Raw genomic sequence first — 26,352 nt, 5'->3', positions numbered from 1 at the left:
TATGATGAGAGAATTCAGCCAGAGTATATATTTAACAGCCTAACAGAATAGCTGGTTTTAGTAATCCATCAAATCTGCACAGAATTTCACATAGCATCATAACATTCTACGTTTCTTTATTATTTTGTGTGTTTATTTTACTGCTACTTGGTGATTGAGTGCAAAAATCATTCCAGTGGATTTGTGCAGACAAAATAGTAAGTCAGTCTTTGTAAGTATCGCTGAAAACAGTTAGTCCTGAGGTCTAAGGCATGCGGACTGAGAAAGTACCTAAAACTATTTTTTATTTTTTATTTTTTTAAGCTAGTAATCTAAATAGCTAGTCCATTTGTTCCTGTCTATGAAAGAGCTGAGATGGACATGCTGTTTTCCCTGTTTGTTGCATCATTGATAACATTAGATAAATGTTTTTCCATTTATGATATGTGTATTTCAGAAATCATGGTGCAGGGCAAGAGTCGTAAAAGAAATAGTAATTAACTGCCAATTACTGGAAGGGTCCCAGGAGTTGACTTGATTTTGGCCTGAGAATACGAGAGATAGTGCTGGACTCTCAAGTCTGTCTGTGAAAGCTATGTCAAAAGCCAGTGTCCACAAGTTGGAAAAATTCTGAATAGAAATAGAGGAATAATGGGGTTCAAGTGTGAAGAAATATAGTTCAAGCCACTTCCTAAACAATTGCAGTTTTCTTTCCTGTAAAATTTGAATCAGTATTGGAAGTTCAATAAACAATTTGATTTCACCACAAATTATTCAGCTAAGTGCAAATATTACTGGGTACAATCGTATGGCCTTTGTTATACAAGAGGTCAGACTAGATGATCATAATGGTCCCTTCTGGCCTTAAAAATCTGTGAATATATGAATAATTTAAATCCTGTCCTGCCAACCCTTATTCGTTGAGGTAGTCATATTAAAATCCTGTGGGACTACTCGTGTGAGTAGAGGTTGTAGGATCAGGCCTAAAGTGAGTAATCATTATCACTTACGTTTAAATTTATTGATAAAACCATAAAATATTCACTTCAAGTAAAGACGGGTTTCTTTAAAATGAGAGATGCTTGTGCAGCAATATTCTACTTTGGTTTGTTAAGTCATTCATTATCAAAATAGTTTAGGAAGTTCAGTCTCCTGAACCATTCAGTTCTGTACTGGTGCTATAGATCAATTTATAAACAATTTAAAAAAATCACAGAATCATAGAATGGTTTGGGCTGGAAGGGACCTTAAATCCTATCCGGTCCCACCCCCCTGCCCCGGGCAGGGACACTTTCCACTAGCCCAGGTTGCCCAAAGCCCCGTCCAACCTGGCCTTGAACCCTTCCAGGGAGGGGGCAGCCACAGCTTCTCTGGGCAACCTGTGCCAGTGTCTCACCACCCTCACAGTAAAAAATTTCTTCCCTATATCTAATCTAAATCTCCCCTCTGTCAGTTTAAAACTGTTCCCCCTTGTCCTATCCCTACATCCCTGATCAAGAGTCCTTCCCCCCTTTCCTGTACCCACTTTAAGTACTGTTAATATTGTTTAAAAACTTGTAATATATAGGAAGAATCATTGTTTTGTTTAAAAAGAAAATAAAATTCAAGCACCTAACAATATGGTGTGTACAGGCATATTAAAATTGTCATCAATGCATCTCAGTGCATCTAACGGTCTTCCTTGCGATGACTGATGTTGATGATGCATGTATGGCAATACTGGGAAGTACTGTCCTTTGCAGACAGTAGAACTTATTTTGAAACATGATTAAAATAAGTATCAACAGGTAAGTGGTGTCATCACGGTTAGAGCTACAAATCAGTCTCAGGTGCCATGTCTTTATATTAACAGTTATGAAGTAGTTAAGCAATTTCTCAGTTGATTAGAGATCACTTTTAAATCAAGAGTTTAGGGGGGTGACTTAGTTATATATCTTAAAAATCTGAACTGCTGATGACTAAAAGTGTTTTTGAGACCGTGCTTCTGAATGAGCGTTGATAATACTGTTTCGCAGCTTTTTTTTCCACTTAATATGTTTTCTATTGCTTCTTTACTGTAGCTGTACTATTTTAACAAAGTAAGGAGAACGTTTGTTTTGTAGCTTGTAAAGTAGTCGTTAATGCTTTGGAGTTTCATGAGCATGTGGAGGAGGAAACAGTTCTTTGGATTCTTGCTCTTGCAACTCATCTGCCCATACCCCGGTGTATAAATGGCATTAAAAAAATGGTAAAGAAGCTAAAGCTTCACTGAAGGTGCTGTAAAGACAAAAAGCAAGTGGGAAATAAAAATATATTTTTTATTTGCAGAGCATCCTGTGGCATGAAGAGAGCATCAAACCAGACAAAACAGCTTGTGTGTTGTTTAAATGGATCGCCTTGAGGTCTTGTAGCCAGGTGCTGGTGCATGCAAAGGGTATGAAGGGGAGTTCCAGAAGCTTGCTGTCCCTTTGTGTTGAGTTCCAAGGTGGCAGATTTCCTTGACTTATTCTTGACAGCAGAGGGACTTCCTGGAGTTTGGGTGTGGGGTGGTGTAGACGGAAATAAAACTTTTTTTGGTTTTCCTAGCTAGAGAGTCTTGCTATGTGTGATACTTAAAAGTAGGCATGACCTTTTCTTTGCTCCACACCTCGCACTCCAGTGACGAACTGTGAGATCACGTGATCTATCCGTTCTTTTCAGGAGGAGGAATTTTATATTAAAATGTTGTTTCTCAGTGACTTCAGATGGTGATTTGTTACTTCAGTAATGACAGGTATTCAGTCGTGGTCATCTGCATGGTTATCCAAACCCTGTGCCCTCTGTAGGTGAGAGTGTGGGGGTGGAGTGCCCTGTAGAATACACAGCACACGAGACGTGTGTAGGAATGCCCGTGAACATGTGAGTACTAAATGCCAGGTGTACTGCATTCCAAGTTACTATAACGTAGCAAAATAGTAGAATGCGTGTTCTGGAAGGTATGGATTTTTTTTAATACTTTGCTACCTTAGGTGTGAAAGAAAAGTAGTCTCTAAGAGTATTTATAACTGGAATTTTGAGATTGCTACATATTTTCATTTCCTGGTACTGAATTTTCTCATAGCCATCATCATGAGGTCTGTGTTGGCATATTCGCTATTGGTTTCAGTGTAACTTTTGGATAATTTCATGAATGTATAGTGCAAAGCATTTAGACTGCACGATACCTTAATTGAATTTCTCCGACTATTTTGCATGCAATATTCTTTTTTCTTTTTTTTAAATTTATCTTTTAAAGGAATAATTGGAAAGTAACCTGAAAGAAAGGATTTGTTGCCAGGGGAGGTTCAGACTGGACATTAGGGAAAAATTTTTCACAGAAACAGCGGTCAGACAGTGGAATAGGCTGCCCAGGGAGGTCTTGGAGGCACCGCGATGGATGAGCTGTTGGGGGATGTGGTGTAGGGGACAACTTTGTAGAGTAGGGCTGATGGTTGGACTCGATGATCCCAAGGGTCTTTTCCAACCTGAATGATTCTGTGATTCTGTGATTGTTAGGTGACACTAATTGATATTCACATACTCAAACTTTCACATGTGTCTAGGAAGCAGTGTAGAACTGGTAGCATTTTATAGAGGAAAGTTGGTAATTTTTCTGTGTTAACCCAGGGAAGTCTGAAGTTCTTAGCTTTATACTTGGAAAACTTAAGTTTCGAAGATCAGTCATCTCTGTACATATCAGCTGTCTTTTCTTCAAATAAAAACGTCTTTCCATGGCTAATGAATGTTTTTATAGCTTTCAGGTTTTTTGATCACTATTGTCTATAGCATAATCTTATATTTGGAAATCTAAAAGTTGTGAAAATACTGATAAATTTGAAAAGCTGTATCTTCTTATAACCTTCAGTTATTTAAGGTGATCACTGACTCAGTCTCATCTCTGCAAAATTCTTTCCCTGGGAGCACTAGTGTCCTCATCATATATCATCATTTTCTCCTTCCTTCTCCTTTAAGGAATTCTTAAAAAGGTGTGATGTGAATGCAAGTCTGAGAAACAGGTACTCCAGAATTTTAAAAACTGGTCAGCTGTTGCCCCCTTTGGGATAGTTGTTTAGTTTTGTTATGTTTCCTCAGCTGCAAAAAGTGGATAATACCTGTGTAACGGGGTTGTTAAGTAACTTCATTAGTGACTGGCTTTAAAGCTCTTCCACAGCAACATGTTCTTCTCTCCAGCAGTAAGGAGGATCTTGGGCATAGAAATTTGAAGACTTCTGTGAGAAGACAAATCCATGAATGATATCAGTTTCTGGTATTTGGTAACACAGTGCTGGGAATATCCATGGCATTTTTTGATATCAGTTATATCTAATTTTTATGTAACAATTCTAAAGTGTTCTTCTGTCTTAAGTACAATAGCATGATGAATCTGTTTTTCTCATTAGTTCTCAGAAATTATGTATTTTGCTCAGTTGTTGGTTAGGATTCCCTGTCTGTAGCTTATTTCCTGCTAAGGATGTCACTGATGGAGAATTTATGATACAGAATGACTAACTGAATTCAGTGCACTCTAATATTCTCTTTGGTAACCAGTGCAGGAAGAAATTGGAGTCTAATGTTATTCTCTCACACTTTTTAATGCTTTGAATTTCTATAAAAGATCTTGTCAGTGAAATGGCTTAATTTTACAATGAGAGATGGTAGAATTTCTGTAATATGGAAATGGCAGAAAAGTGGTGCTGAAGTCCTTTGCACAAAGGCAGAGAAGTTTTTGGTGGCAAATTCTTACCTTTGCTTCTTAACCATAAAATTCTGCTGTTGTCTTTAGTTAAACTGTTTTCAACACAACAAGTTTCTTCACATCCTTTTTCTTGAGGAAAGGACAGGAGTTAATTTTTTTTTTTAATTATATTTACTATTCATTGAACTAAGTTTTTTGTTTGTTTGTTTCTTTTGGGTTTTTTGCTAGTTGTTTATTTATAACATCCTAGTGAGTAATTTTTTCTTTAATTTAGTTTTCCGTCTGTTGTGCCTGGATGCTGCAGAAGTGTATATGAAAATTTGCACCTAGCTAGAAGAGATTACAGTCTTTAAAAGCCAAACTGTTTTGTTTTTTTTTTTCCCTACCCCATGAAAAATGAATCTCCTGTTGGGGCTGAACTACGATGCAGATGTATAAAGGTGTAACATAGCTACATGGGTGGGATCTGATTTTAGGTTTTAATTTACATTTGGAGCTCTGGCCCTTCTCTTTTAACATACCCTATTTGTGTGAATGAATTCCTATGGTTTGTGTTATCTGATTATAGTAAAGATCAAATCTGGCCCAATCTTGTTGTGAATATGACTGAATATCTCATCGGGGTAGTGCCCTCATAATAGTCTCCTATGATCATAAAGTCTGTATTTGATAAACAAAGCTAATTTTCAGATATTCTAGCAGGTACTGTTTTAGAGTATTTACTTGTATATATTTTTAAAAAGGTTGGACAGTGGATGGTGCAGAAGTGATTAACAAAGCACGATCTTGCCCATTTATGTAAACAGGGTATTTCTTTTGTGAACATGTCTTGTTAACTATCAGTTACAGACCTTTATTGGTGCTTCTTGAATAATTTGTTTAAACTATGCAGTACAGATTCCTTATTTTAGCACTAAGACTTACAAAGGCTTCTTTTAGCAGCCTTTAATTTTGTACTTATGTATGTGACATAGCCTGTGGCTGTGATCTCTACTGTGAATCTGCAGTTGTTTTGGGATGAAAGAAGAAGGCAGCTGGAAACTCAGTAGCTACATCTAGCTGTCTACCTAGAGAAGGCCTTGATTTCAAGTTTATCTAAACAAGCTCGACTAATCCCAACTATCTAGGGGGATCCACTGTCAAAACAAGCAGCATGGCCCTAAGGCAAACACAACCATACAGAAATGAAGGCTGGGACTTCCAATACTCCAATGACTGCATACTGGAGGCTTTTTTTCCTGAAAGAGAGTAAGAGAGGTAGAATTTGCATAATGCCTTTTCATTGGAAACTTTTGGAAAGCTGACAGAGGTCCAGCTTATAGCGCTGTAGCCACAATACAGAGTCTATAGGAGAATCCTTGAATGACCTAACCATATTGAAAGAAAAAATGAAAGCATCGAAGTATAGCCAAGTGAGTGTGGAAAAGAGGGCTGCTGCATTGTCTAACATCTGCTCTACTTCTCGTTAGTTTTGTTCTGTGGTATTCTATGTGGACTTTGGAGAAACCTAAGACAGCCTAACATGAATCCTATAATCTTCCTTCTGAATATTTATGTAGTGTGCCAGCCTCTAAGCTGTCCTTTGCATCTTCCTACTTCCCCCTCATTTTCATGCTCTCAAATGAGGCCAACATTTCAAAAGCTAAATAAATGTTTGTGAATGTTTATAAAAGATTTGCATAAATTTGTCCTTGTTTGACAAAGATCACTTTTTTCTTATGCCAGTTCTGAAATTTTTTAAAGGTTTCAGTGCTTGTCTTGACAACAAAGTCCTGCCTCAGAGAACAATGATTGCTGATTAAGTGGGTATGCAGTTGTAGCTGAATAGAGCATTTGAGACGACGTCTAAAAGGGCCAGTCATCTTAAGCTAGAATTATAATATTTAACAAATGTTCACCAAAGTATATATTTAAAGCTTTGTTTTTGATGCAGTATACCTGGCCAATTGATTTATGGTGTGAGAAGTATGTGATTATATTTTCACAGCTAGTAGTTATCACCTATTTTTTCCTAAATGTGGAAGTAAAAATATTCCTCATTTTTAGTCACTAAATGTTTAAAATATATTTAATTCAATTAGTATTCTAGCTTTCTGATATTGACACTTCTTATCTTTGCCAATTGATCAATGTTTATGCACGTAATTGGACCCAATTTTTTTTTTCTGCTTGTTTGTATAATTTTTCAATTCTTTGATTTAAGACTAGAACAATCATTCCTACAACAGTAGCTGTAGATCATTTTTTTTAGCATGTTAACTAAAATCCATTTGTCTTAGAATGAAACTAAATCTTAATTTTATTGAGGGGGTTTTAAAGACATTAGTGAGGAGAACTCTTTGAAAAACTGCTGAAATACTTAGTTCAGCCTTACTTTCAGATTTTTTTCTACTGGAAAAAAAGTAATAGTCATTTCTGTTCTTTTGTTCTATTAGTTGAGAGGTTGAAGTTGTCATTAAGGCAAAAACTAGAGCTACTTCTCTGACACAGTTTTTATCACATCTGCTAGGCCTGTGTCCCAGGAGGAGCTGTGCAGAGCAGTGAATTCAGCATAGGCCCATTATCTACTGTTTTTGCGTATGTTGTAAAAGGAGTGAGACCTCAGGGAGGCTTGGAGCCTCCTCCCGTGTAATGTCCAAATCAGATTTGAAGGACTGGTGGCAGGAAAGCTTTGGCCTTGGGGTGTGAATTCTAAGAAACAGAGTCACAATTAGGTTTAAAAAATTCAGGGATTTTGAGCTTTATCTTGAAATATGTTTTTAGTAATGCAAGTAGAAAAGTTGCCCATCTGTGCACATATTTTGTACGTTTAAAGTATTTAAATGATAGCAGGCCTCAATATGCTTAGGAAATGTTATTTATCTCATTCTCTTCCTGTTACCAGGATTGTGGATATATGTAGTGAGCTTTTTGTTTGTTTTTTAAAAACAGCATTTTCCTGAGATGAATTGGTTGCCTTCAGTGACATGATGTTATTTCATAGTGGGAACCATTCCCTTTCTGACCCTCATACAGGAAGAAGTGGCTTTTGTAGAAGAAAACCCCTCCCCTAATTCAAGCTTTATAATTGCTCAAAAAGAGCAAATGGATTTTTAGAACATTAAGCAAATGGATGAACTAGTGCTATAAAGTTGTATTGGAATACTACTAGATTTTAAAAAGTAGAGCCAAAACTACACTAAGTAATTTAAATTAATGCTGTTAAGCAAATTATGCTACTGATATTTTGGGGTAGAATGTTATTTTAAAAAACTGATTAAAATTAATTCTTAAGATATTTTGACCATTATAAAAATGAGCAATGTGCAGTGCTGCTATAAGATGTAAAAAAAATTTGATAAAATCAATGCAAGATGAAATTTGACATAAATATTTTCAATAGTGATGATTTTTTTAAAAAGAATCCGTGTTGAGTCAGTTTTTTAAAAACTAGACAAATCTTTAAAACCCAGAGAAATCTTGTTTTTAAGTTTATTGTTCTTTGCTTTCTCTGCTTAATCATCTTGCAAAATCTCAGCTTTTTGTTGTGGCTGTGTGACACTGGCCTCTACACACGATGCTTATTTTTAATTTGAGAATTAGATGTTACAAGCTGCTTGAATTGGAATAATTCTGATTTTTAACTACATAATTATATGGCGCTTGTTAATTGATGAGAATAATCTGTAATAATAACTTCAAGAAAATTTAATGTAAGATAATACAAACTGACACTACTAATAAATGCAAATTAAAGTTTAAATTTTTGGAACACAAGATGTGCCAATCCCTGTTTGTTACTCATAGTTGTGTTCAATTTAATGGTTGATTTTTTTTTTTTTTTTTTGTGCTGGCATAGCTTTATTACACATATTCTTTAAATAAAATTTTGAAACATGACTATCTTTGCCTGTCCATTGTAAGTAGCTGCTTTGTAAAATGTTTTAAGTAGCTATCAAAAGTTGTTACTGAGGTGCTTATTGTGCAGAAAGATGTTCCCTTTCCTAGGAAAATGTATGAATTTCCATGCAACTCTGCATAGCTAACAGAATTTATGGTGTTCTAGATTGTTCTGTGCTTTTTCTTTTACCACCCTTTGGGTTTTAAACGGAGTTGTCAGGTTTCAGTTGGTTATTTGGGTGCACTGTCAACTTTTTCGAATTCTTAAATCTGTTGTTCCATTGCAGTGGATGACTTAATTGTTAGCTTAAAATTATTCAAAAAAATTCAAATAGATGAATTAATATAAGAGCAGTTTACAGTTTTGTGGCTGTAAGGTGGATTAATGTACAACCCAGGTTTCAAAATAATTGGGTTATATTTTGCTTCAGTTAATGTCTTGGCACTCGTTTATGCTATATTAACACTTCTGTAATGTTTAAATTTGATGTTGTTTCTGAGCAGAAATAAAATCATCTATAGCTGCCTGCTGGTCAGGTTGGGATCCTGTTACCCGTTCTCGCGTTCCTCGGTCCTGTACGGCTGGCTGGCATTGTCCTCTTCTTTGCCCTCGTTGCTCTCCAGCTTCTTCTCCTTCCTTCATCAGTCTGTTGATCTGTTCCTGAAAGTCTCTTGGTATCCCTCCATGTGAAGAGGATGGAATTCATGTTTGTCTCATGGATTCAGATGGTATTTCAAGCCGGATAAGACGAAAACTATTTGTGTTTCCACCCTCTCTGTTTAGCATTTCACTTGCATCAACCTCGCCTGTACCTCACCCCTACTTTAAGGTCAAGGAAATAAAACAACATTCATCTTTTTCATTGCTGAGTCATCTCATCTCTCCATGGAAAACTCATCTTATTTGCAATGCTCTGTTCTCTTGTAGTATCTGAATTGTCCTCCTGTAAAAATGCATGTACTTTCTGAAATATGGCAGTGGGCTTTTGGGGTTGTTTTTGGTTTTGTTTGTTTGTTTTTCCCATGATCCACAGTGAAAGGTGTCGTCTGTACCCTGGGTAGTCTTTTCAAATTCATCCTGGTTTTCCTCAGGTTTCCCAATCAGCTTCCCAATACAGGTCCCCAACCTGTTGGGTTTGGTGGGCTATTGTTTCCCTTTTCTGACTGTCATTAATATTTGAGTCTCTTGTCTTGATCATTCATCATTTTCACAGATCTCTGCCTGTATTTTCATTTCTTCTCTCCTACTTCTTGTTCCACTTTGAATGTCTGTTGTATCGTGTGTCTTTCTAAGAGTAGATTGTTTGCAACAGTCTGCTGTTCTTGTGTTAAAATGATATGCAAATTGATGGTCTACCAGTGCAGTTTTAATTGTAGCTGCAGCATGGGATATTTGTTACCAATGTTCATTTGAACAAGAGAAATAAAGCAATCCTGTATATTTAAGAGGCTCTGAAGTTGTTCCATTGACTTGGAAGTGGGAGCATACGGTGAAAGGCTTAAAAATAAAAATAAAAAATACTTGTGTTAAGATGCAGCTTGCATATGAAATTCACAAGTGAATATGCAAAATTTTTCAGTAATGTTGAGCTTTCTTTAGCATTTCATCTCAATATATAGATAATTTGGGACATAAGCCAAGCGTGTATTGTGTGTATTTAACAACCTTGCTTTCCATACGCTTTTCAAGTATCTCTGTGTGTGTGTGTAGGAAATCCTTTTAGAGACTGCCTCACCTTCATAAATTGCGATGTGACACAAAAGGGCTGAACACTGTATTCCTGCCTCATTTATTTTGAAAACTTTGCTACTGAAACCAAACTTAATCAATGAGCTCTGTGTTGTCTCCGATAAGTTATGTACTGGCTTTATTGATTGGGAAGGATTTTAGAAAACCCATGTGGGGTTTATAATGTCAGCAGTGTTTTGATTATGAAAAGAGTTGGAACCTTGGGACGAGGAACCAGGTGGTGTATGTCCTAAAGCCACTGGTGACACGGCTAGGCTGAATCCCTCCGGGGACACAGTTCATGCCCTGCACTTTAACTGTGGTGACTGGCTGCTATAGATGCACTTTTTGCTCATTAAAATGTTAAAAATCAAACTGCATGTAAAAAGATTTGTGAAAATATAAACTTGGGGATTGATCCAGAAAACTGGCATGTGATACCCTAGAGACACTGGTTTCAGCTACTGGGTAATTTACGCTTATCAGCTGTGTGTCCTGGATTGTTTTGGGGTGTTTTTTTATTTTCTTTTTAGGGGGTTTTGCTTTAGAGGCATTTATGTAGGTTTTTCATTAAGAAAATAGGCATAGGGGAATAAAATAAGAAAGCAGGCTATTGATACTACCTCTGTGTTTCATGTCAGGTAAAAACATAAAAAGGGTTATAAGATGCTGACATGGAGTGATTCTAGATTTGGGTTTGTTATGGTTTGTGTTTGAAATTGTAAAGAAATGGTGATTTTTCTAGGCCACAAGTAACCACCCACCTAAAGAGGTCTGGTAGGAAGTTGTATACTATGTAGGCATTGCTAATCTTTCAAACAGAGCAGTATTTAAAGAAAAAAAAAAAAAGCTTTACATTTATAGTAACAAGCTTGCAACTTGAGCAAAAATTGAGTAGTTCTCCAGTAATTGTATTTTTTACATGCAAAAGATCAGCAGTTTTGCTAATTAAAAACTAATTCTAAATATTATTTTTATATATATTTTTTAATAGTTAAAATTTAAAAATACATCTGTGGTTAACCTGTACTAGTCTCAATTTTGTAGTTGTAAATCAAGGCAGATAATTATTGGTGTATAATGAGTGGCAAATTATGTCTAATAACACTATAAAAGCCATATAATAATATCACTGTAAAATTTGCCTTTAAAAGACAAGGCAATGCATAATGGTACAGATTCAGTATATTGCCTCTAAGTGAAAATTTCATTTTCTGTGTTTAGGAAGCTATAAATCTTAAGAAGTAAGTGCAAAGTAAGTTCTGAGTAATGCGCTTATCCTACAATAACACAATGCCGATGAGATGCTGAAGTGTTTTATTATGTGAATGTTTTTACTTGCGGTTACAGTAATTACTTAAATCATCAAAATAACGGAGAAAATATATTCTGCCATTTTGAGGTGACTGATGACTTGTTATCTTGTAACGCTTTTATTTCAGAATTCTGTGTAGCAGCTACATGGCTTTGTTTCTAAAAAATAGAAGCACAGTCATTATTTTGAGGACAAGTTGTACTGATAAGGCCAATAAAAATATAGGCACTTTACACTCCTGCAATTATAATTTTAATTCTTTTAAAATTTGGGGTGGGTGGGTGGGTTTTTTGTTGTGTTTTGTTGTTTGCTTTTTTAACATTTTATGCATTAAAATTTCAGTTGCGGGTAAAGGACAACTGTGTAATAGTTAAAATCTGTCAAGGTGTAGGTTTTGTGCACAAGGAATCAGAGTTGTTCGGCAGACGGTCGATACTTGTGGAAGTCAGTGAGATTCTGCACGAGAGTGAACCCAATCACATTAATGAGGCCTTTACTATCAAGCCATTTTGTATCAAAATACATATTTCGCAGAGTTTACTCTGAAACCTATAGAGCTCCTTTCCAAGTTTCCTGCTGAAATTGAAAGGAGGATACTTCTTTGCTTTACATGGCATTCTTCAATAGATTCTTTCTTGTTCTTTAAAAACAGGAGGTTGTTAAATAATCTATCAATAAACTGTCAAGAAGTCAAAGTTTCCATATCTGTTTCTGCCTGAAATCTTAAGAACTTGCCACATTTTAGTTGTCAAGAAACCTCCAAAGAAGAGTCTATGAGCAGTTGAGCCTGAAACCACTGCTAAGAATGGGATGTGCTTATTTGAATTATGTAGGAGGAACATGTTCCTGCAAGGGAGTCAATATGTTTTCTGCTTCATTGAATAGGTTATTAGATTGATGTAGTTTATTTGTTGAATGATGACATTGGTTTTAGAAATAAATGAAGCGAGAAGCATCAATTTTGTTATTGATGATAATTTATTGCTATTGGTCAGAAAAGTGTTGAATTTATCAGAGGGTTTGTCATTTAGTCAGGGTTATCTTGTTTCAGCTGAAAGCAGAAATATAGTTTACATTTCAGGTCCTGAAATATTTAAGTGTGAAGGAGAATGAACAATTAATTGGCTGCTAGCAAAGGTCTGCAGACTGGGTAGACCTTTATGGTGGGTTGTGGATTATAGATTCAAATTTTGAATATTATAGAACAATATAATGTAAATGGATTACTTTTGTCTGTGAACACAACTGGTTTTGGACTAACATGTTTCTGGTTTTGCCTCTAATAACTGTATTTGTTAAAAGTGGTGAAGTTGAAAATGATTAATTTCTCTGCTGATCATGTTTTCAGTTTTCATATTCATGGCTTTTATTTGATATCATGCAAAGGCTATACTTAAAAGTTTCTCTGTGATGCTGTTTTGCAGCTTTTAGAAAATGGTTTGTAGGTTACACAATTTGTATTCATTTGAGTACACAGTATTTTAATCGGTTTTTTAACAGTCAGATTTTCTTTCCAATAGCAGTAGGCAACGTTAAACATTCCTGCTATGAGACCTATTGGCTTTATCTTTTGTTATTTATCTTGCTGATGTTAGGAAGTATTCTCTAATCCCCCAGACCTCTGTTCCTAGGTAACAGTCAAAAGCTGTGCCAGCAGAAGTGGTCCTGCCAGGCCAAACCCATGTGGTTTGGTGTTATTCACTATGATCCATATGGTCAGGGTAGAGATTGTCCCTAGAGGGGTGTTAACACTCAACAACCCAACCTCCTCCTCCTCTTTGGAGAATTGCTGGATGGCTCCTGCTGCCTGCCCATGTGTGAATCTTGATTAATTTTTCATTTTTAATGAAGTTTGATCATGTTTATTATTTCACATGATTGACTGCCTGGTACTCCTTCCATGTAATTGATAAAGCCCATATTTCTTCATCTGTCTCTTATTTCTTCAGGGCAAAGTTGTGAAATTGTGTGATGTGGTTAATATTAGATTTATTGGTCCCAATAGATGTATAAATTATCTCTTTTTCTCTCCACAGGAAGTTCTACAGACTTTGACCAAGTTTTGTTTCCCCTTCTATGTGGACAGGTAGTGTTAGCTTTTCAAACTTTACAAGAAAATAAGCTTGTCAATAAAACCACTGTAGAAAATAAAAACCATACCATTCTTAATGTTCTGTCTGCTTGACTGTGATTTAAAGCACCCAAGTGCAAATTATAGTCTTAGAATCACTTTTTCCTGGGGTTTTTATGGGCACCATCAAAAAAAAAAAAAAAGTTTTAAAAGTTTGAGCTGTTCAGCGGCAGCAGTAAGAGTGCATTTTGTTTGACTTCTGTGTAATGCTTGGATGTGAAAATGCTTGGGTAGTAATTGTCAAATATGCATATTAACATCAAAGCTTTGTGTGTGTATGTATTTTATTTCTTAATTGCCAAAATTTGGGCAGAACAGTGAATTAAGTGCTTTACATTTAAAGACCTCTTGATCTTGCTGGAATGCTGGTGCTTTACTTGGTGGCTACTTAATGTGACTTCTAATTTTTTGGGGAAAAATTGTAAAGTTACAGTGGATTTGGCAGGAGCTGAGAACATTTATTTCTTACAATTTGGAAAACTCCAGAACTTTTTTAGTTTTTTAATTTTGCTTTTATTGTGAGTTATTTTTATGGTTTCATGAAAAGAACAGGCATTGAAATTTTGAAAGGGTGCACCACAGCTCATATCATCTGGGAGCATCGTGTAATTGGTTAGAACCCCTTGTCTTAGGTCAGGTAACACACTGAGTGCTTCTGATTGATGAAATTGACCTTAGTTGTGATTAAACTGCTAGAAATCTTTTTCTCATTTCAGTGAGATCTGTGATATTTACAGTAGAAATCGATTTTCTTTACAAATCAACAACCATTTCTAGTATCACTTCTTGTTTGAGCTGTTTTTCAATTTTTTCTTTTTTTTTTTTTTAAATTTTTCCCCCCAACCCATAGGCCAGCTGGTATTTCTTAGTTGTCTTGAAATGCTGTTCACTAGTTTCTGTGAATGGAGATGAAATCTCATTGTGCTTCTCTGGAGATAGGAGTCTACACCAGTGCTAGACTTTGTCCTCCGATGTGGTAATCTGTGGTTGGAGGAAGCCGAAAGCTTGAATGGATCATGCAGACGATCTCTGCTTTCAACCCTCCAGGTGGTTCCTGCAGATCAGGGTTGAGAGACGTTGGTGAGGCCCTGCTGGAGACAGCTACTGTTACCAGTGCCTCTGCTGTACCCGATTTGTACGTAAAAAGAGAATTTGAATATCCTGGGCTGTCAACTTGAGCTACTTAACCAGTGCCCCTTGACTCAGATGACCTTTAAAAGCCACAAATACTACCTAAAATTTAGAATCACTTCTTGCTGATCATCTTTTTCCTAAGGGGAGGGAGCAGGGAAGTACTTATATATTTTTTTTTTTTCTCATGTATGTGTTTCTACTAGAAATATTTATGCTTACTGTGTGTAGGTTTATTGTACCTAGGGGTTTTGTTTGTTTTGTTGTTTGTTGTTTTTCCCCAGCAATATAACATTTTGGAAGATACGAACAGTGAAAACCCATATGAGGTATGAATGAGAACATAATGAAAAGTGATTTCCATTTCTGGATTCACTTGTTTGACTGAATATCACAGACTGTCACTGAAAAGACTGTAAGCCAACCATTTTGAACATAAAGGACAGATTGTAACCCATAGCAGACTTAATAATTTAAAAATCAGAATGGACTTTCAGTACTCCCGACCGTAGAGGACATCCAACGTTAAGGATATGGCAGCTGAAAGAGACCTGTGTGCTACTTGATGTAAAAATATGCACACACACCTGCATGCATAGGTGTATGCGTAGGTGTGTATATACATTAATAAATACTTGATGATGTAAATTTGACTTAGTTCCCACATGCAGTTCAAAGCTAAGCTGCCAGTTACAGCAAGAAGGTAAAACAGTCTTATAGCACTGAATGCAAATGAATTTCATGTGACCATGTTAAAGAGGAAAATACAGTGCACCTCAAGTGCAAAATGCTCTTGATCTTTTAGCTACTTCCAAGTTTAGAACCGATTGAATACCTGTTCTTAGAGGCTATTTCTGGAACTCAACAAGTGACAAATTTGCCCTAGTTGGTCTTTTCTTTCCCTATTTACTGTTAAGCAACTACTGAGTATTTATCTGTACATCTTGTATGTATACAATCTTGTATTGCATTTAAAATAAAGTTATTTAAAGTAGTGAGCAGGTAGCCCCATGATGAAATTACTTCAGTCAATGCTTTACTACTCCCCTCAGTCTTCTCAGTAAACAATTTTTCTACTTTGAGATGAAAAGAAATTGCTTCCAGAAGAAATACTGTCTTCAGTTATAAGTCAGAAAGGTCCTCACAGTCGTGTCTTACAGAGTTGACTAGCACTCTCTAGTGGGATCTTATCCCTCTGTATGTGCCTGAAAAGTGGTATGTTGGATCAGATCTCCAGTTACTGAAGTTCTTAGTCCTCAGGGTGTTTTTTTTAATATATAGTTTTGTTCATTCTGAACAAAGAGAGAGAAACACCGAAGTGGTTTCAGTAAAGGCCTTCCAAACACTTAGGTACAATTCCCAGTTAACTAGGCTGCCTTGTTGTCAGCCATGAGAATTCTAGTGTTAGAATCTCTCTGCAATGTTGAGAGGTTTTTTATTCTTAATGTAACAGTGGAGATACTGGCTCATTGTTCAAATAACTTAGGAACACAGAATAATACCTCTGTTGGAATAATACTCTGTGTAGGATGTCTCCAGGATCTGTGCAGAAATGATCAATATGAATTACAATGAAGAGATACTGGTACAAATGGTCAGAACAGCGTAGTAGTCACTAAAGAATAGATGCTACTTTTCCTTTCACCAACTCGGAGCCCAAAGTAGCATTATCAGTCACAGAACTTAGGTTTTCAAGTCCTGCTAGAGACACATCCCCACTCTGTTTGTGAGGACTTTTACTTGGGGAAATTTAATTTACGTAACTACGTTCTGTGTTATGTACGGCATTGTGCCAGGCTTTCAGTGGAAGCTTCTTAATGGTAGAAGTGTGCTTAGTGGTGTTTGAGTTGAGTCTTGCTCTTCTGACTTTGGTGTTAAACAGTGGTATTTCTTGAACAAGTGCTGAGAAAGGACAGAAGTCTTCATCTACATGCGTGTCTCTTCTAAGGCTGCGTGTTTTGTAGAGCAGGTGGCAAGTACTGAAGATGTACTATTTCCTCTGCCAGATGAAAGTGTCAAATGATGATAGGACACCAAGATTTTAAGGCAAATCAAGACCTTCTGCATGTCTGATTATTCTCTGTGTTGAAGGTTTTGGCACTCACTGACACGGACTCTTACTTCTTTTTATATTGATTCTTTTTTATATATATTGTCACCAGTGGTCAAAAATCACCAGGGACTAGTTGCCCCTTCCTTTAGGCAGTGGACCATGAGTTTTCTACTCTTATGGTTGCAGGATCAAGGCAGAGATTATTCTCCAGCTGCAGGAGTGAAGAACTTTGCTTCAGCCAAATTTCCTATCAGGATTTGTTTGTGTTAGGCAGATACAGCTAGTGATGGGAGATTTTTAGGAAAACACTCTTCCTCTCTCCCCTTCCTTCCAACCTTAACTTCTGTCTGCCCATTTAGAGATGAGATTTATGGTGCTTCCATCCTGTTAGGCCCTAAATTAGACCTTCTTCACATTTGAAGATAGAGCTCTGGGTCTTAAGTATTGATATTAAGATCTTAGGAAAAGCACTTTTTATGTTGGGAAGTTTATTCTTCCATGTGAAGAACTGACAACTGAAACTTGAGCAAGATCTCTCAGACAGTGTCTGCAGATCACATAAATGCAAGAATGTTTAGGTTTACTTTGGAGGAACTTACCAACTTGTCACAATTGTTTAATAAACAAGTTTCTCCCTGCTGCAAATGAAGCATGTTGGGTTTTTTTTCCCCTGTTCCATAATTTTAATTGTCAGCTAGAATGCGATTTCTCACACATGCTCTGCTCTCAACCTTGTTAAAATTAAGCATATAATCCCCTTTTAAAACACCATACTAAAATCACCATAGTAACATTACATCCAAGCTTTACAGATAAAACACAACACCCGTAAGGGATTTTTTGGTACCCCCTAGCAGCTCAGTATGGTTTATGGAAATGGTTGCTCTGTCGACATTAGATTTCAGTAGGATGACAGTACTTACACTGTCTAATTCTCAGACTACTGAAGTGCTTTTAAATATCTGCTTTTTGTTCATTGTGAATTTGGAACACTTTTTTGTCTTCGTTGCTGCAAGTTTTTCCTTCTCTCTTTGGAATCCAGTGAAGGATTCTTCTTAGCTGGCCAGTGACATGTTTCCGCTCTGGATCCAACTTTTATTTCTGAAAGTCTATTTTTCTTTTTTTCTGTAGGCACTGAGTCTCCCACGTAAACTGTTTATTGCATTGTATATGGCATCATAGAAGAGAATATTTGCTCACTTTTAAGGCTTGTGACTGTTAGTTAAAAAGCCTTGAATTTAATGGGTTTTGTTGTTGCTGTTGGTAGGACTGACTTGTAAAGATGCACATGTAAGTGCTAGACAGTTTTCTCGATTCTCAGTAAACCTAAAATAAACTAGAACATAACCTGATAGAAGTGTTAATTTCATATCATTATGAGGTCTCAAATAGATGTGAAATTGGATGAAAAGTCCTGTAATAATTGCATTGGCACCAGCTTCACCACTAAATGTCAAAATTTCTGTTAAACAGTAAAACTGCATCTATACAAACTGTGAGGTGGATTGCGCTTGGTTTATATGGAATTTACCACCACAGTACTTCAGCATTTGATTAACTTTAGATAAATGTGGTAATATCTCAAGAATGTCTTTCATTTTGTTAATAACTAGCATTCAGAAAGTGCCATGCTTTAAATGTAAAGCATCTTATTTTGATCTTATTTTACTATTTTGATCATCGAAATAGTAAAATATGGATGTGAATTATAGTATTTTTAAAAACATGGATTTTTAAATGCTTGGGTGGTTTGGTTCTTGGGTTTTGTGTTGTTTGTGTTTTTATTTGTTTGTTTTGGTGGTGGTGGTTGTAGGTTGTGGTTTTTTGTTTTGTTTTCCCAAACTCTGTTTTTCCATTTTGGGCCAATTTTCCTATAGTGATACTTTCCACTGTGGTGTAAGTGGGAGCAACATCTAAGAATGTTGTTAGTTCACTTGTGCTAATTTGAAGAGCCTTTAAAATCTTACAGATAAGGCAAAAGACTCTTAATTTTGCAAAATCATAAAAGTCCTACAAAATTATCTTTATAGTCATGTCTGACTTTAGCACAGTGCACTTTTGATTCTAGTTTATCTCTTCTCCCTTTGCACACTATTCTAGTTCTCCTTTTAACTGATTGCCTAGCTGCTAGAGTAAAGGAGAGTCACCTGGCATGGTTCCAGTTGCTGAACATTTTGGAATGATGTATCTGGCATACATGCAAAATTGGTGGATGGATAATAAAGCTTCTACAAGTCTATATCCAAGTGTTGAAGAAGCTTAGCATGTTATTAAACATTGTCTTGCTCTTGGAGTAAACCAATTTTCAAATGAAGAGTAATAAAGAAATATTTTGGGTTATATGAGAGAACATGGGTTTGGTTTGTACAGTGTGTACTGCACTGAAGATGGTTGGTAGTCATAACCATTTTCATCTAAAGATAAACACATTTTTAGTATCCTCCCACACTCAAAAAATGGAACACCCCCACACCCCCCCTACTCCTCCTCACCAAGCAACTAGCATATTTAAGTTTCTGAGGGTGTATACTCCCAAAGTTAATTTCTAAAAAAACCCCAACTACTGAAAGAGGAAATGTTACAGGTTCAATGACTGAGACTAGATAATTTTGACACAGAGTTAGCTTAGCATTAATTTTTTCCTCTTACTCTCTTTATTTTCAGCCATGCAGTTAACCAAGTTGGGCAGAACTTTACATTTGTGCTTACAGACATTGACAGCAAACAGAGGTTTGGATTCTGTCGCTTATCTTCTGGGGCCAAGAGCTGCTTCTGTATCTTAAGGTAGGTCTGTGGTTTGGCTTTTGGCTGACTCTAGGAAACAGTGTTTGACTTTGCTGTGTTACACTGCAATTATAATTTCCAGCTGTTCAAAATTATTTTCCTATCTGGTCCTCAAAGTCACTGCTCTTCTGCAGAAGTGGTGCAAAATATCTTGCACTTTGAGTTCCTCTGTAGATAACTGTATTTGTTTGTAGTCAATGTTCTTGAGTTAACAATGTTGAAAAAAAAAAGTCTCTTTGCAGTAATTTGATATGACATAGCATGATGGCAGCTGTTATCTTTAACTGTCACAACTGATCTTGTTAAGACATTTTGTGGACATTTGTATATGCAAGTTTTATTAACAAAGCATCTGTTGGTAACTGAGAGAATGTCACTGATGCTCTCCACATCTGAAAAGTTTGTATGTATGAGCTTTACTCTGTCCCATTGAGGGTTCTGTGAAGTTTGTCATAATAAAGACTGTTAGTGGAAGTTGGGAACAATGCATTTCACATAAAATGGGCAAAGATGCTCTATCAGAGTAGGTTTTGATGACCTCCCACAGACATGTCGGAATACAGTCCATAATTTTCTATTTACATTTGTTGCAAGAAGTGCTGCAAGTAAAATCAGTTTTAATATATACCAATATATTAGTTCCATTAAGAACCTCTGTAGATTGAAGATTTCCACATGGCATCTGGCCTCTCTTGTTTTAAACCAATTTAAGAATGGTCTGTCTTCTGTTTTCTGATTTTTTGCATGTTGATAAGAAATTGGAAGTTTTTGGAGGTAAAGCTCAGAGTTAACTGTATGAACAGCCAGCTAGGTGACTGAACTGTTAATCACGCAATCACAAATGAGGGTGATTTTCCTCTATAAGCAGTTGTCGACATATGTCTCAGTCCTCTCTGGTTTGCTTTTCATGTGAGAGAATCCAGTGTAAGGACAGGAAGAACTTGTGCTACAAGTACTGTGTGTTGCACATGACAGAATGGGACCTTCTGTATGTATGTTATTGAACGTGACCCCTCTGGAGAGTTTCTGGGATAATGTTGCAAAATAGAAGAGCAGTTATCAAGTACAAGGACACTTCTCATTTTATTGGGTCACAGACAGCAATGCCATGGGATAGATTTTTGGATTGCTGTACGTATTTCAAATGAACGTCTGTGCCATTTGTGCAGGCACTAGACTGGTGAAGATACCCAGTGGTTGTTGCCTTTCCTTCAGCATTATACTGATGGCAGTGATCTGCTAACTAGGCCTTCACTGAAGAAGCTTAATATTTGGAGAATTTATTGTGAAATCTACCAAAATTACTAATAAATTGTGTGGGAGGCAGGGTGACAGGTGTTTTCTCTGTATTTGCCTTCATTCTTTCTTTTCTCTAGTAGACATTTCAACTATTATTAGCTATGGCAATGCAGCAGTATGGACTGTATACTGAAGACAGGAAGGTATTTCCCGAGCTCTTTCCCCGTAGCTGCTACCCTGTATAGTTGGGGTGCTGAGTCACTCTCCTGTGGGAAGTGTCTGGTTACATAAGGTAACTTTTCCTGATTAATGACAAATTAAAGGGAAAACACGGTTTTAAAAGAAAATCTGAATGAGGAGTAGTATGAGTCCCTTCTTGATCTCTCCTGGATAAGAGTTCTTTGCTGTCAGCTCCCTTATGTTGAGTGAATGCCAAGAAGAAATGGAGGAGTTATGTTGTAGTCAAATGCCTTCTGCTTCAACTCATAACCAAAAAAAAAAGGGAGGGAGGGGAAGAGTTCCAGTGCAGTTATAGCAGTGGATGAATTGGGATTCCCAGCTTGATTCCTGTTGCTTCTTTCTTCTGTGAACTAATGAGAAAATGACAGTTCATCATCAATGCAAGTGAATGTGAGTTTTGGAGGATAGTAAAGAGTGTTTACGTGGTAAAGAACGTTACACGGATTCGCTTGCTCTGTTCCCAGGACTGCAGCGCCCATATTGTTGAGGTGAATCTTCTCAGTGTCCTTTATGAATTAAAGGATGCTTCATGGTAAATGGATGGGTAAAAACATGCTGAAGAATGCGAGAATGATACAAAAAAGAAAATGGGGATGAAAAGAATGTTTTGTTTTTAAATTACAGATCGGATATCAGCAAACTTCCAAGTATTCCTTCCTATGTCAGTGATGGTATAAGAATTAAGTGATATTGTTTATTATTAGAGGTGATATACACATGTTTATAAGTCTGAAATTTTATGGGTCTGGCCATGGCAAAGTGGTTTGGAGGTGAAAAATCATCACATGTTTAGATTTGTTATTAAAGAGGAACAGGAGAAAAAGGAAATTCTTTTCACTCAGCTGGTGCTTTAAAAAATTTCTGCAGAGGTCTGGAAGCAAAGTTTAAAGCTGAGACAGTACTCAGAAGGCCAGAAGTCGAGGTCTGGACTTTGAGTTTTAAAGCGACCCAGAGACTTTTTCATGTGGATGTAAAGTACAGTAAGGCACTTCTTGGAGTTCAGTAGCAGTAAAGTTATCCACATGGATGTAGCTCCCGTGGCCAGCAGAAAGGCAATTCCATTTTATAGAGTAACTCTTTTGGCTATTTTAACCAGTACTGTTTAGAAATCTGCTTTCAAGATAGTTTTCATAGTTTTGTTCCTGCTGTGGTTAGCATCACACAGATTTATGGAAATCTTTGATTAAGTTTAAAAACGGCATCTTCTAGGTGTTCTGTGATTTTCTTTTAATGTAGAACTACTGAGTCTGTCTCTCTTATTCCATTTCCTTTTTTCTTCACTTGATTTCTAGCTAATCACGAAACTACAATGATCAAATATTGTATGTAACGCTGAGCCGTAGAGCGCTCTGTAGCATAGGTGACTACTTTCTGCATTTCAGACAGCAGAGGGCGGACAGAAGCACAAAACAAGTGTCACAGATGGTCTGGTGGGGTTTTTTGAGGTTCTAAGCAGTGAAGTGAATTAAAAAAACCCCACAGGCTCACGTACCACACATCAAAATCTCCTGGGTAACTTGGAGTTCAGGACTACCTTTTTCAATGCAGCATGTTATAAAACTTAAAATATGCTTTTTAATTATTTTCTTTCCAAATGATGAATGCATAGTAAGTTGAGAGCTAATGTCCAAGTCATCAAATTCTGCCTTCTAATTTGGTAATTTTAATATCCTAGAAAAATTTCCATGCCCAAAGATTTTTGCTTTCTAAGACTTCATTTAAGGACTTCAGCATTTTGGCCGAAATGAAATAAATCCTATTGGATATGCACTAAGAAGCTGAATTTTTTTAAGAGGTTTGCTTTTACCTAACCGCATCAAATTTGGCATAGGCTTTTGAGGGTGAACAATATAGATAGTTCTAAATTTAGTGAAGAGCTGTAGTCTTTTATTTAAACAAAAAAAAAGGTGTGGAGACATTCCCAAACTGCTCTTGCTCACTCTTCTGAGACATCCTCTTCAACTCCTTAATCAGGCATGTCCCCTAGTTTTGTTCTGGAATTTGTATACTTTTGTTTCTCATCTTTTCTAAGTCTTCTATGTATGCAGAGAATTAATGTTCAGTGTAATGCACAAGAGTCTGGAAGGTGTCAGAGGGGTTCAGAATTTGTTCTCAATTGCTATTTCCTGCTAATTGTAGTGTACTGAAAGTTGATGTGAACTTACTGACCTACTGATATGATCTCAGTGATAAAAAAACCCAAACCAGTATAAATTTATCTTTCTGCTTTTGTATCTTCTTAAAGCATACAGATACTTTCTGATTCTTAAGAAATTTGCATGCTGAAGCTCTTAATTTTCATTTCCTCATTGTTTTAATGTTAGATCTCCCTACTGGCTTATTCTTCTTTTTGGATTTCTAGCAGCTCTAGCTGTACTAAGTTCTCCAGAAGCCGGTTTGTTGGGTCCATTATGGACGCTGTTCAGTGGCTCAGCTGTACTTGCCTCTCTGGCTAACTCCTGTGATCTAGAGCTCTTAAGAGGTACAGGCACTGATGGGTTTCAGCATTCTTCTGATGGAAAAGTAATGCATAGACCAATCTGTATTATTATCAGTAAGTGTACTGAAAGGAGTGTTTTATTTTACAGTCTGGTTTTTCAAAGCTTCAGTGGACAAACACTTTTGTATGCAGTCTGTTCATGGGGGGGCAGAGTTAACCTCATAGCTGAAATGACTGTAAGCATGATACTTCCACTTGTACTGTTTTTAACAGTCTGAAGATGGGTGAAGACAATGAAGGTAGAGTATAGAAAGCTATGAAGAGACTGCTGAACATATGAAACTCTAAATTCTACAGAGACACTGAAACATGAAATTCCTCCCCCCCCCCGCCCCTTCAGAGAAAGATATCAAGTTCTTGTATGAAGACATTATTTAAAAGTGCATATCAGTTTTCATTGTAGCTGGGTTTTTTGTCCTGACTTATGTATGTTGTAGAATCTCAGACTCCTGACAACTTTGTCTTTCTGTGCAATCATGAAGGAAGGAAAAGTTCTGCTTTAGGAATGTAAAAAATGTTGTTAACTCAGTCTGAGTACTTTTTTTGATACCCTTATTGCTGAATGCTTGTATAATAAAACTAACAAGTTCAATTTTAAAAAATATTTTTATCTTTTGTCTTCTGAAATATTTCCAGAATTTGACCCAGTTACTGATGCTTGAAAAATTCTTCAGGTTATAAACAGATAGGATCCAGTCATTTCTTCAAATGTCTGTTTATTTTATATTCTGACTATTTGAACTTTAAAATAAGTTTTATATGTTTATGAAACACACTGCTTTTAAATAAAAAGCAATGGCAATGTTGCATGTATGGTAACCTATTTAAATGTATGAACTGGTTTAAATGTGTAAGTCAGTGTTATGATTTTGGGTTATGTAACATAATAAAATGGTGACCTGATAGCTCTATTTTTTTTCATATAGACAAAAAAAATCACAGGCATGTTCACCAAGTTGACTGTAGTGTTAAACATGTACTTCCCTTATGGCAATATATATTTGAGTTTAAAAAATATATTTAGTAGCTTAAGTGAGAAATAATATTTTATATCAATTCAGCTGAACTTTTGTAGTAAGTAGGTATAAGGCCAAGTATCGTAATTGTGCTCTTCAAAACCATTTAGCAGAATGGTTTTGAAGGAACATTCTCGCTATTACTTAGTTTGCTTCATAGTCCTTTACTTTTGAGTTAAGAATCTGAGGCCAGTACTGTGAAAAATTGGATGAAGACCACTCTGAAATAAAAATGTGTTTAAAAAAAAACCAAACAAAAAACCACAACACCCACCCAAAATCCTAGCACTTCTACAGTGCGATATAGCAATCCTAATAAAACTGGTTTTGACATTTTGGAAGAAATTTAGCAGGTTGTCTGAAACACTACGTTGTTAATCTAGTCTGTATTACTGGTGTATGATAGAGTATTAAAATCTATAAGTTGTTTTATGTATGATGTTTCACCGATTGTATTTAAATGTAGTTTCCAGGATATCACTAAGCCTGTAAAATATTATGATTTACTGTTTCTTAAGTTATAAAGCTGGACAAAATGTCTGTTGCAGTTCTCTGTTTCAGTAGAAGTCGAACTCATAAAAGCTATGGCGTTCAGGAGTCAGTGGACTTGTCCATCTATGCAGATAAATATGTTGGCTTGTTAACTGCAGTTTCTCCACAAATGGTATTTGGGTCAGTTTAATGCTGTATGTAATTTGCAAAATTTCTTTTTTCCAGATATTATAAGAACAGCTCTGGGAGATGTTAGGTAAATTCTGCCAGGCCATACTCAGTCATTTATCCCTCAGAGGCTGCCTATATGCTGTTTTTTCCCTTCCTATCAAAAAGGGTAGCAGCAATAGTAGTAAAAAGTTTCTGAGAAGAGAACGTGACCACTGGCACATGAATGAGATGATGGGAGTAACTGCTTTGACAACACTGGAGGAGTGTGTGGCACTGGACAGGCTGCATTGCCCCGAGGTTTATGTGTACTTAATCAGTCGAGGTAATTAGATGTGGTGGACAAGCACTCTCTCATTCCTGTAACGGTGTAATGGGTACCTTGCATTTTTTATATTATTAACTAGTAGAATTTCTGGTTTATCTATTAAACTATGAGCTATAGCACCTATTTCTAACTGCTTGAAGGAGCAGTAATAATATGTCAAAGATTTTTGTCTTTCTCAAAGTTTTGTTAAAGTAAAAAAAAAAAAAAAAACTTTGCGTAGTTTTGCTTTGGTTCACAAACTTACTGGGCAAAGTTACTGATTTAAGAAGGTGCTATAACCGTGTGCAACTCTGATTTCAATTTTACTTAATTTGAAGTTTTCAGTGGGTATTCAGCTTTTGTACCCAAAATGAAAATCATTCTTCTGAAGTGGAATGCAGAAACATTTGTGTGGAAATCCCTCTCGGCCAAAATAGCTAAGCTCTGCACCACTCTTTTTCTAAGATAAAAAGAAATGAATCTATAATAGTTTGTGACAGATGGCAGAAAATGTAACTAACTGAATGTGATTCTGTATGGAGTTATTTGAGGTTTTTGGTGTGATTTGTTGTGAGTTCCTCTCCTCCCCCCTTTCCTTTCCTTTGATTGCAGTCTTTGTCCATTTATTCTTAGGATAGAATAAGATTTCTGAGCAGGGGCCTCTCTTGTGGTGCAAAGTGAGAATTGTTTTTAATT

At 36.3% G+C, this 26,352-nt stretch overlaps 1 protein-coding gene across 13 annotated transcripts in view; it reads left to right on the top strand.

Annotated features, from left to right (window-relative positions):
- Positions 1-26,352, top strand: part of DENND1A (DENN domain containing 1A) — a 215,024-nt gene that overhangs the window by 42,384 nt on the left and 146,288 nt on the right. For 10 of the 13 annotated variants that reach the window (XR_012625890.1, XR_012625891.1, XM_074846662.1 and 7 more), the window contains exons 4-5: positions 13,632-13,681; positions 19,575-19,694. Coding sequence is in view for 11 of the 13 variants with exons in the window: in XM_074846662.1 (XP_074702763.1) it covers positions 13,632-13,681; positions 19,575-19,694 (170 nt within the window). In the remaining 2 variants the exon portion in view is untranslated. Of the gene's footprint in view, positions 1-2,286; positions 2,393-13,631; positions 13,682-14,773; positions 14,862-19,574; positions 19,695-26,352 lie in introns of all 13 variants that reach the window. The other 3 variants (XM_074846655.1, XM_074846656.1, XM_074846657.1) reach the window with 3 other exon arrangements.

Source organism: Strix aluco, chromosome 20 (genome assembly GCF_031877795.1).
Source record: "Strix aluco isolate bStrAlu1 chromosome 20, bStrAlu1.hap1, whole genome shotgun sequence".
In the NCBI taxonomy this organism is placed as follows: domain Eukaryota; kingdom Metazoa; phylum Chordata; class Aves; order Strigiformes; family Strigidae; genus Strix; species Strix aluco.
This window is presented reverse-complemented; position numbering and strand designations above follow the sequence as displayed.